This window comes from Perna viridis, chromosome 10 (assembly GCF_037379345.1).
Source record: "Perna viridis isolate PV_CMFRI_1.1 ecotype Kerala chromosome 10, ASM3737934v1, whole genome shotgun sequence".
Taxonomy (NCBI): domain Eukaryota; kingdom Metazoa; phylum Mollusca; class Bivalvia; order Mytilida; family Mytilidae; genus Perna; species Perna viridis.
In genome coordinates, this window is record NC_142454.1 from 35,886,531 (window position 1) to 35,899,066 (window position 12,536).

The 12,536-nt window shown below is 33.7% G+C and overlaps 1 protein-coding gene across 1 annotated transcript; it reads left to right on the top strand.

The window, feature by feature from the left end:
- Positions 1 to 4,631: 4,631 nt before the first annotated feature.
- Positions 4,632 to 12,095, top strand: LOC148605597 (neuromedin-U receptor 2-like). The gene is made up of 2 exons (XM_088548271.1): positions 4,632 to 5,805; positions 11,871 to 12,095. Exons 1-2 carry the CDS (start codon positions 4,775 to 4,777, stop codon positions 12,076 to 12,078), a joined length of 1,239 nt encoding a protein of 412 aa, XP_088404397.1. The 5' UTR covers positions 4,632 to 4,774; the 3' UTR covers positions 12,079 to 12,095.
- The last annotated feature ends 441 nt before the right edge of the window (positions 12,096 to 12,536 follow it).

Consider the following 12,536-nt stretch of genomic DNA (forward strand, 5'->3'; position numbering starts at 1 on the left):
ATGTATTGAAGTTGATATGAAAGAACTTCACATGGAATCTGGTTTGAGTAGGTTTTCGGTTTAGATAGGTTTCACTGTTTTATTGGTGTGAGTAAAGTACAGTGCAACATGTCTTAACCAAACACCTTTTTAAATGGTTTGGTTAAGACAGGTTAATCCAGTTTGAACACGTTTTTGGATTATTTAGGGTTCGGTTTAGACAGGTTCACTGTATGAACAATGATTTTAAACAGATATTGACTGTCTTACCATATCTTGCAATGATCTTACTTTTAAGATTAAAACTCAGATGATCATAACTTACCGCCTTCAAAATATGTATCTTTAAGAGACGAAGTGCAGTAATAAGATTTGCTAATGTCAATTAGACAAAGAAACAGATAATCAATGTTACAACTCTCTTTGTTAGACTTGATTATTACTAACGATATTCATAGTCTAGTCTACTCCGGAGTTGGCCCACCGCTTATGGCTGAAAACCACTAATTCCACTTCCCATAGGCTTCTATGCTAATTTCACAATATTCAATGGCTTCTCTGGACTTTACCTTAACTTTAACCTGCAGAGGACTATATATCAGCATGATTCTACATATGTCAGCTCACAATCCTCAGAATGGCATGTGGGGTTAGCAGACTTCCAGTGCAGTACTGGTCACCGGAAGTGAAGGGTCTATAAATAGCATGGGAAATCTCAGTGTTTTCACAAGATAGGGGTATATTTAAAAATCATTATGGAGATTAGGCTTCACATCACAAGAAGCAAAATGCACCTATAAAATGTACAGAAATGTTTTTCCTTTCAGAAACTGTTTAAATTTTTTAAATAAGATGAGAACTTTTTTCACAGCACTATGACGAACAGGGGTAATTTCTGCGTAGGACTATTTTTGCGTACGTTCCAAATGCTCATTGGTTGAATTGGTGGTCTGTAACTTATTGACCAAATTCGATACCATTGTTCTGTAATTGGATTTATAAATTGCCCCAAAATACACTCGAAGTCATTTAAGCGCAAGGTCTGGATGTATGACCAAGGAAATTATGAAGATTTCAATAATATTCTACGTCGAGTAGACTGGGACACTTTTTTGAGACGGAAGATATTGATTTTATAACCAATAAAATTACAAAGAGTATTATAGAAGCAGCCGACGCTGCCATTCCTAACAGAATTATCACGGTTCGCAAGAGTAGTCCGCGTTGGCTTACTAGCGATATACGGAAAAACATTCGTAAAAAAAAAACAGAATTCATAGAAAGGCGAAAAAATTTAATCGCGACTCTGTTTGGGCAAAATTTCGAAGGATTCGTAATATTGTGAATAGTATGGCGCGATCAACAAAAGACAGCCATAATAATGAATTGATTAGTAAACTTGTTAATGAAAACCCGTCTAATACCAATTGGTGGCATACTGTTAACCAAATATCTGAGATTAAAGGGGTTGAATCTAGTTTTCCACCGCTGATAAAGGGGGTAATGCTATATTTGACGATCTCGACACGGCAAATGAGTTTAATAATTATTTTGCATCTCAAGTCAGGGTCGATGACTCCAATAAGAATCTTCCAGATTTTCCGGGGAACGCCGGGAGTATGTTTGATAGCATTATACTCAATGAAAATGAAATTGAGGATGTGGTGTCAGTTTTAAACTCGTCGAAGGCTTCAGGTCCAGACCTTATCAGTCCAAGATTACTGAAAAAGGGTGCCACTGTTTTAAAGTATCCATTATGCAAACTTTTTAATCCATCCCTTCGTATTGGCAACTATCCTTCTAGTTGGAAAAGAGCGAATGTTACTCCCGTCTACAAAAGTAAGGCTCCAAACGAGGTAGAAAACTATCGCCCTACATCCCTGCTTAGTGCTGTCTCTAAGTGCATGGAGCGATGTGTACATAAACATGTCCATAATTATTTACTTAGTAATAGTTTATTGACAAAACATCAGTCTGGATTTTCTAAGGGGGACTCGGCAATTAATCAACTTATAGATGTATCAAATAACTTTGGGAAAGCTTTGGATAGTGGAAAAGAAATTAGGGTAGTATTCTGTGATATCAGTAAGGCATTCGATAGAGTTTGGCACAAGGGTCTTCTCTTTAAACTTATGCATCTGGGAATTTCGGGTAAACTACTGGATTGGTTCAAAAAGCTATCTTTCAGGGAGAATCCAAAGGGTTGTTTTAAACGGTTCACACTCAGAGTGGCAACCAGTAAAAGCTGGGGTTCCTCAGGAATCAATACTTGGACCCTTGTTATTTCTTATTTTCATTAATGACATTATTACTGAAATTAATTCTGTCATTAAGCTTTTTGCGGATGATACTACCTTATATATGGTGGTTGACAACCCAAATGAATCTGCTACTGTTCTGAACGGGGATATTGAGAAAATAAACAAATGGGCATCTACATGGTTGGTTACATTTAACCCACATAAAACAGAATCACTTGTTGTATCTAGAAAACTGAATAAACCTGATCATCCTCCACTCGTTATGGCTAATCAACAAATAAAAAATGTTTCTAGTCACAAACACCTCGGTGTCATTTTCTCCAGTGATGGTCTATGGCACAGTCATATAGATTATGTCTTTGCTAAAGCCTATAAGAGATTGAATATTTTGAAAAAATTAAAGTTTTTGCTTAATCAGTTTACACTAGAAAAAATTTATATCTCTTTTATACGCCCCATCCTAGAGTATGCGGATGTAATTTGGGATACAAAAAATTTAGGTCAGATGGATAAAGTTGAAAATATACAACTTGAAGCAGCCAGGATAGTTACAGGTGGGACCAAATTGACCTCACACCAAAATCTGTACACCGAAACTCACTGGGAAAAACTGACGGACAGACGGAAAAACCACAGACTGTTGTTATTCCATAAGATATTAAATGGGAAAACACCGCAATATCTGACAGATCTAATACCAGATACTGTTGGAGTTCTACACAACCACAACACGCGTCAGACAAACAATATTCAGGAAGTGAGAACAAGAACAAATTTTATTCAGATTATTTTCTTCCGTCTACAAAAAAAGACTGGAATACTTTGCCTTCCGAGTTACGAAATACTGAATCTGTTGCCTCCTTTAAACGTCAGTTGTCAAATCAAAATAGAAAGACCCCATCTTACTATTACTCTGGTTGTAGACTTGGTCAGATCCTACACGTCTCAGAATGCATTGCAGTTCCCTAAATGAGCATCTCTTCCTAAAACATTTATCTGATTCACCAAGATGTATTTGTGGGCACATAGAAACAGTTGAACATTTCACCTTACACTGTCGAAGATATGCTACTATAAGACAAGATATGTTTAATGCTATGACAGATTGTAATATCAATGTTAGGATTGATACGAGCTTATTTATCTATGGATCTATGCAGCTATCAGATGAACAAAACTCTATGGTTTTTAAGCTTTTCAAGAAATTCATTCTGGAAAGTAAAAGGTTTAAAACATAACTTAATTGTTATTGATACTCATACATTCGTACATTTATTTACTTATTTGAAAAAATTATAATATTTTTTTTCTCTCTTCTCTTGGAAATTTACTGATTATTCCAATATATACATTTCTTTTTGTAATTGTTTTCCTTCACTTTATTTTTTCAACTGAATTCTTTACAAGTTCTTGAACTGTGCTATATTTTATTCAATGTATTTGTCATTGAGCATGCAAAAAATGTCAATCATATCATGCTGGTTCTTATGGAGACAGATTTATAAAAGCATAACTATGCTTGTTTCTGGATCCTATATCTATTATATTTGTATGTATGTTATCACCTTTACGACTATATGAAATAAAATATGTTTAAACTAATGTTACAACTAACCACAAACATCTTTATTTAAATAGTGATACTCCTTCAACTAAAGTTGAGTCTTTCAGTGTGGTTATATCAAAGAAAAAACGAAGACAATTCTGATTATCACGCCTTAATTTTAAATACAACGTTTATATTTTTAGAGAACAATTTGATCTTTAAAATTTGCAACATGTTACATTAAAACTGAATTACGCAATTTGTCGATTGAATGTGTTTCTAAAAGGGGGGTATAATATCATCTAAAGATTACATTGATTGAGACTTGGATCATCACCCGGAACCAGTCAATACTGACTGTCTGGTTTATTAAGAATACAGTAAAAAGGTTTGAAATGCTAAAAGTCAATATACAGGTACAGTATATAATCGTCATTTAAAATGTTGAAATTTACCAAAACATATATGATTTTATAAGTCATATTTACAGAATAAAGTAAATAGATATAATAAGCCTATCAATTCTGAATTAGTACACCATTTCTTCCTACCAGTTGGCGTTCTTCGTATCCATGGAACTTAACAATTGAAATATTACTTGTATGCAAACCAAGTTCTTTTAATCACTATGCATGGCTTAAGCTCGTAGGTGTGAATGAATAAAGCTAACATTCCCCATAAATAACTAAAGAAATGGCTGAATTCTCGTACTGCAAGTTAACCCTGATGTTATTCTGTAACACTTCCGAAATATTCTAACAGATACAATAATTTAAATTTTTAATATTTTAATGGGATCGATTTCGTAATGAGGAAGTAACTCGTACTGGTAAGTTAACATTGTTAAATACACTACGTTTGTGACGTATTTAACCAAATCATTCATACGAGTATTTAGCTAAACAATACGTATAAAGAGCTATCTGGGTTCCCATTGTACGCTGTGCAAATATTATGTGTTTGATGTGTAAGTTTTGAACAGTATGTTATGGTGCAGGAGTTTACAACCGAAGTGTCAGCGTTTTACACAAGGAACGTTACATGTAGTAACAGTATTAACTTGACAAGTACTAATTCGTCAGGAATCACGGATTATGAATCATTAAAGACAGCGACAAAATGGATATGGATTGTAATTTCTCCCATTATTTTCGTCTTTGGTATCGTTGGAAATTTTGGAATATTTATAGTCCTTTTTCGGATGGAAAAGTTAAAGCGAATCACTTACAAACTACTGCTAGTTCTAGCATTTTCTGACTCTGTCGTGCTTGTGACTGGACTGAGTCGAGGATGGATTCAGAATACATTTGATATCGACGTCCGTAAACTTTCCGACGTCGGGTGTAGAATTAATGTGTTCATAACATATTTTTCTATGCATTTTTCGTCCTGGACTTTAGTGTGTATTTGTTTAGAAAGATTCGTAAAAACAAAATTTCCTTTCCAATACAACAGAACAAAATTTTCATTGATTCTCAATACCGTGTATGGTGTTTTCATTTTTCTAAGTTTAGGTATTGACTTACCATTGATTCCAATCAATGGTTTGGTGATTGAAGGGAACGAGACAATCTGTACTAACACTAAACCAGAATTCTATAGGTACGAAGAAAAAATATTTGTTTTTATTGACTTAGTTTGGCTTTCACTGTTACCCTTCTGTCTAATGCTTATAATGAACATCTTTATTGGAGGTGTTCTTCGTAACTCAAGCCTGTTGCGAGAATCATTTATTCATAATGGGGGCAAAGGCAAGTGCTTGAGAAAAAGCAAAAGTTTAACACGAATGTTCTATGTAACCAGTTTCTACTTTTTAATAACGACGCTTCCGATACAAATACACTTCACCGTCGATTCTTTCATACATAAGGATGACTTTACTGTTAGCCTTCTTAAATTGCTGAGAGCCGTGTTATATTTGTTCCAGTTCACAAACTATGCTGCAAATTTCTATATCTATGCCAAAGTAAATAAGAAATTTCGAAGAACATTAATTGCGATGTTTAAAAAGCAACGATCGTAAGTAGTTATATCTTTACTCAGTAGCGGATCCAGGGGAAGTATTGGCAAATTGATAGCCGGGAACTCCCCTGGAATCCTGTTCATATAATCCGGTTCCGCCACTGTTACTTATAATGTGCTTGGTGACGCAATCTTACATCAAAATATCTTATAAATGTGAAAAAAACAACAACAACAAAAGAAACCGATAGATCAAAGTCAGGCACTCGCATAAAATGTAAATTACATCTATTGATATGGCATTCTGTAAACTTTAAGGACTATTACAACGAATAATTTAAGACGGAAAATGAGTAAACTGACTTACTGGATGAAAGTTTGAAGAAAAGATTTATATTGCCCTTTTCTTTGCAATGTGTAACAAAGATTTACTTTAGGAATTGGTAAGATACATGTGTAAATTAACAGTATTTATTTATTTATTTATTTATGTATTTAAAAATTATTTATACATATAAGGAGAATAGATATGGCGAATATTTAAGACTACGACTATTTTTATTGGATAATCAATAATGTCAAAGAGACAACAATCAAGCCGGGATGAAAAATGTCAGCTCAAGGCCAACCATTATTATGTATTTAAACCTTGAAACTTGATCTCCATGTTTTGTTTTATTATGGCTAAACTATCTTACAGCTCCAGATTATGTCAAGTGTCCTATTTTACTACTTATTGTCAAACCAACTTAAATGTATGCATAAAATCTAGTGTCTTAGATAATATCTACTGAGTAGATTGTGTAAAGTGTCCGAACTGGTCGATCTGAACAGAGCCGTTAATTAGATGTATCAAGTAGTCTGTGTTAAGTGCTCAGCCTCTTCGGTCTGAAAAAAAAGACCTGTTAAGAAGATTGCATCATGTGTCCAAACTTTCTGGCCTTAACAAAGTCCAAAATGACATACTATTATGAAGATTGTGGTAAGTGTCCCAACCTTTTGGTCTAAATAGAGTCCTCAACAACAAGTTACACTGACCGATGTCTACATGAACATACAGATAATTTTGTCAAATGTCCTAACTTTTTTGACCACAACATTAGTCTAATACTATATGTCCAGACTAACTATTGTAGGTCAATGGTGTCAGGTGTCGTAATGCTACATGTTTGATCTGATGTGGGTCCAAACTAACTATTGTAGGTATATTGCGTCAGGTGTCGTAATGCTACATGTATGGTCTGATTTGGGTCCAAACTAACCAGGTCCTACAATGTATCGCTTTAATCTGTTCAAGATCCGAACTAAAATTACTTGTCAAGGTCGAGTGTACTGGTCATTTGGCATATGCAGTTAAAATGTTTTAGACCAATTTATTATGTTTAGTGTTCAATAACTTTTGGTTTTCAGACGCATTAATTACAAAGCACAGATTGGTTGTTTTCAGGTCTGTTTAAATTTTTAGTTTTACTTATATAATAATTTCCAAAAAGAAAAAGAAAATCAAAAGCTATTTTTTTTAGAAAGAAAATGATCGTAATAACCCTTAAAAATATAAACTTAGTCTGTGAAACTGCAAAATAAGTACATAGTTATTCCGTTTCTATGGAGATCGATGTCATTTTTGTGGTTTTATTTTGTTTGTTTAATATTTTGTTTATATATTCTTTAATTTGTTCGTTTTGTTTGTTTTTGTATTTATTTTCTTTCAAATTCACGGAATTTGACAAAATGGTTTATTTCATATGTCAGCTTAAAAAAATTAAAGTTAATTCAAAATTTACTGAGACAGGACCTAGCACAGACTTATTTATGACCAGTGGAATAGTTTCACAGAAAAACAAGACAGTAATTCGATTGTTCTCTAAGATTTATGGGACACCGTTTCCTGTAAACAAGACCTTCTATTTACATCTTATGCAAGTGTTTCGGGTTCGTCTTACATTTATGGACTGTTTAAACCTTTAAAGCATCTCAAATTCGTTATTAGTCATTAATTACACGTGCGAGGCACTGACGCAATCTGATATAGGATCACATTTCATTATTTGAAATGATTTACATCTGTCATTTTAATATGTATTTCAGGTATCAAACTATAAACTTTATGTAAATTTTCATGGTAATAAGTACATGTAAGAAAATATTTGAGAAGTTGGTTCTTCATTTTATTGTAGTTTTCTATATCAGAGATAACCCTGTATCAGAATTTATCTTTGTCCGTATAATTAGAACTCTTACTAGACTTCCTCGTCTACTAACTCTAAATAAACCCCACATTACAAATTAATCATTCATATATCACATAAATTGTGCATTTTATTGAAACCATAAAAGCATACAATTGTAAGAATCTGGCATATGAAGAAAAAGGCGGGAATTCAAGGCAAAAATAATCTCACTACAAAGTGAATAAAAGAGTTGCGAAAGTGATTGAATTAATTATAAATTTACAGTTTACTTGAATGGCTAAAGACTATGGAAATTTTTTTACGCTAATTATTTCACCATAGATTCCTCTATACCTGTGCGGTTCCATAGATTTTGAAAAGGGAGGTTTCTAGAGGATTTTAGGTAAATGGGTGTCCAGGCTATCTTTCGCTCAATTTTGCTTAATTTTGCACGACATTATCAAACTTTTCAAACAAAACCGAAGAGTGTTCCAACCCCCGGACCCCTCCCAAACCGTGATTCACTTATAAAACTAGTCAATTACATCTTTTCCCCAACCTTCCTACCCCTCCACCACCAGGGGCGGATTCAGAATTTCAGATTGGGGGGGGCGGGGCGCACAGTAAAAATTTCCCGGAGTGGAGCGAGGCGAAAAAATTTTTGAGGTTAAATTTTTGAAATATTCTTCTAAAGTGGGTGCAATGCAGATATCTTTTCGGCAATGTAGATATCTTTTGTGGTAAAATTAGCAAGAAATTAAAGTTTCAACCTAAAACCGCCTAAATCTACCCCTGACAACCAATGCTATGCAAATTTTAGGGGGGCTTACACCCGCCACGCCCCCGCCTGAATCCGCCCCTGACCACTGATGTACATCAATAATGAGACATACTAAATACATTTAAAACGGTTGGCCAAAAAGAGACCAAAAACCCCCTGCATGATTGTTAGGTAACCTGCCTTTAAATAAGGAGAGAAGTATAATCTTTTCAACACTAAATATTTAAAAGCCTTAATTTAAACTTATCAAAGCGACGCTTGTAAAGCTGTTATCACTGATGCGTTTTATTTATTGATATTCAAGGCAATAAAATATACTGCGTAATGAATAATTAGATAAATGCAGATATTGTCGAGTAGATCAAATAGTTCTCGTCACTGCTCGGATTATAGTCAGTAGGCTCTCGACTACCCATCAATACTCAGAATTATATATATTTATTACATGCAGAAATTTCATTTCCTTTTTGATGTATAAAATCTACCTGGTATATCAATTAATCTGTAACTAAATCTTATGTTAAAAAAGGGATTCAGAAAATATGTTACATAGTAAATATGAAACTTAAAAAAAACATAATACAAAAAAGATTAAATTTCAACCTGATGATGATTAACAATGATGATGTTTGACCTATATAATCCATACTTACGTTGAACAGAATTGATTAGATATTATTTAGTTAAATTTGATTAAAAAAGCAAGTCTCACTTGGCTAATGCAATTTCCAATCGAGACTCGGTCACACTTCCTCCTTCAACGTTCAACGAAAGATGTTAGAATCCGTTTCTATACTCTTCAATTGGGACTAGGTCAAAAAAATGCTTGCAAGACACACTCTAGCTGGAGTAAGTCATATGCAACAGTAGTGGAGGGCATATGGGGTTCGAGGGGTCCACTTTGTTTGGAAAATTTTCCAAACTTCGTTCAATGTTTTGACAAAAAAGAGCAAATAATAACATGGATCCCTCTTTACTGGAACTATCCTATTACCCCCTGTTTAATATCTCTGGATACGATACTTTACTGCAACTACTAGTGATCTTATTAATACTGGATTACATTCTTTTGATTACCGCTAGAACCTTGGTTCCCTTGATTACTCTTTCAAACTACTTGCGGGTTGACCGTCATTGTGTTAAGCTGAAATCTTACATTGAACTAATTAATAGATGTGTATCGAGGCACCAATGTAGGTGTGAACCGTTTCTCAGGACGGGACTTGGATTTTAATGTGGTCCAGAAAATCATTTTTCGCTGACTTTATTAGCCAGATTGGTTGATTGGTAACTTTTCCCAAGGCCAAAATGCAGTCCTCTTTATCTTTAGTCAGATGCTGGCCAGATATTTTTTGGACAAAAAGTGGGCCCAGAATGAACTTCATTTAAAAAGAGTTCAGCAAGAAAAATCAAATGCATGCTATATGAGAGTTTTAGACCACCTAAAGGATAATTAAATACATAGATAACAATATTATACTCTAAAACAAACAAACGAAGAATAAAATAAACAATAATTCGTAATTTATTGACACATCTATCTGTAGTTTTAGTTGTATTGTATATTACATCCCTTGTCGCAAAGAAAAAAATAGGTTAGGAATAAGTTCCTTACAAACGAACTTTTCAATATGCATAACGTTTTTTTTTATCGGCTTACATTTGAAAAGTTAGCCGACAGAAACATCCCTGACACAGTCTAAATGCAACCATTAAGGCCAAGTGTGCATAATTAAAAAAACAATACTCAGATTCCAAAAGACATAGAGAAAAATACCTAAATGTAAGATTAAAATTAACAATATTTATCCTTTGTTTCGATAGATTAATAGGAAGTAGTAAGAAAATATCGCAAAAAAATTAGGTCTTGGACCAAATCTTTATTACAGAAGTTTTGACAAAGTCTATAAACCGGAACAAAATGTCGGCATGAAGAAGAATAATGCTTTTGACAAACAATCGTCATTAGGGAAAGACTAACGTTTGAAGAGGAAACACATGTATACTAAATAAACACATTTTAAATAAATTTAGTAGATATTAAATGTATAAATATTGCATAAACTGCAACCCACATTTCTGCACTTGTCTTGTTTTGTCTTGGAAAGTTGTGCAATTGTACATTAAAGATTATTTATTTTTCCATAGAACTTTAAGTGAGGTACTATACTTTGTGACGGAATCACATAGACGTACATGTAGTCTGTATTCTCCTAATTGTAATGTACATGGATGGAAGTTCTTTGATATTCATCATCACCCCATCTTATACTGTCAAGCGAGAAAAATAATATCCCATGAACAGTCCGATAACGGATGTCTAATATTGCAACTTGATCGTATATAAGGATGATAAGGATCGCGAACAACAATCGAATTTTGTTACTTCTTTAACAATTTCAGCAAAACTATAACTTATACAGATAAATCAAGGATCTCTTTCAAAATGATTATTGTTTAGGAAAGGAAATGAAGTATTATATTATTGATTTATATAAACAATTTCTCAGACAAATCATAAGAGAACAGTTCACCCTATATGTATGTATCTGTTTAAGTTGTTTAAAAACACATTATTACAATAATAATACAACAAATTGAATACTACAAAATGCAGTAGTCGGCAAAAAAATAGACTTTGATACTTTTAATGACAATTTTTTTAACAGAAAATTGAAGTTGTTATAATGTGTGTCTACTAACGTTAAAATAAATAGCTTTTACAATTTTTTTATACTCTATGTACTCTGCAAATGGTGATCATTTAAACCGACATCATTGATTGCAGTTTTGCTAAATTTGTAGAAAAGGAAACGAAATTGTTACTCAGGATTCTTAACGGCAAAGCTGCAATAATTGACGTCGGTTATCGGTCTGTGACGGGGCATTTCTCTTGCTTGACACTTATACGGGGTTAGACAGTTCACTGTGCCTAAAAGGTGATGAAACTTTTAAAAAATATCTAGAAACTAAATTAAAACGACTTAATATAAAATTGATATATGGGATTTAAGATGGACCGTTTACATGCTGATATTAACAAACAAACAAACAAACAAAGCAAAAGTGAGCACACATCGTGTTTTGTACTTTTTATATACTGTTTTGCTCGTAGCTTATATTTAGTATGTTTTAGGGGCTTGATTTTCTTTTCAATTTTGCCATTCCAGATATGAACAACAAAGTTCTACATCACTGAGAACAACACGGACAAGCCTAAATGAGAATTCAAATGGTTATGGAACTTCTATTCGGAACGGATTAAGTAACTTCAACCACGCCATAGGGATTCAAAGTAGTAACGATACAATATACAGTATAGGCGGAGATGCTAACACAGAAGCAGTTAACAAGTTTAGCGCTGTTACGCATTTTTAGTTAAATTTGAAGTTCTACTATTTGTTATCTTATTTATGATTTCAGACTTGTATGAAATTTACCATAGGATCCTGTAATAAACTTAAAAGTTTAAGAAGTTGAAGAGAAAATTTAGACGAGATGTTTCAATTTAACTTTCCCCTATATGTTTCTAGCGTGACGCATGTATTAAGAATGCTAGAGAATATAACGACGAATGTACCGCCTTGGTAGCTTTGTTTTAGCGTGCTTGCCTCGACTATGAAAGGTCATGGGTTCGACTCCTTGCAAAATCATGCCAAAACCTTTTTGAAAATGCCCTCTGTCCAGCAAATAACATTTGTTTGGCTGATCAGAAAAATGTTTCCGTGTTGGTCGACACGCCATCGTGCGGGACGTTGCTTCTGCATCCCAAACTGTAGCACATTAAACACCAGAATCGGTGTTACGGATGAGTAGTAAGCAGTGTTTGATCAACC

Bases quoted from the DNA above. Each gene is read 5' to 3' on its own strand.
- LOC148605597 (XM_088548271.1), top strand. From the start codon at position 4,775: ATGGTGCAGGAGTTTACAACCGAAGTGTCAGCGTTTTACACAAGGAAC. The intron at 5,806-11,870 runs GTAAGTAGTTAT...TTGCCATTCCAG, and splicing joins ATGTTTAAAAAGCAACGATC to ATATGAACAACAAAGTTCTA.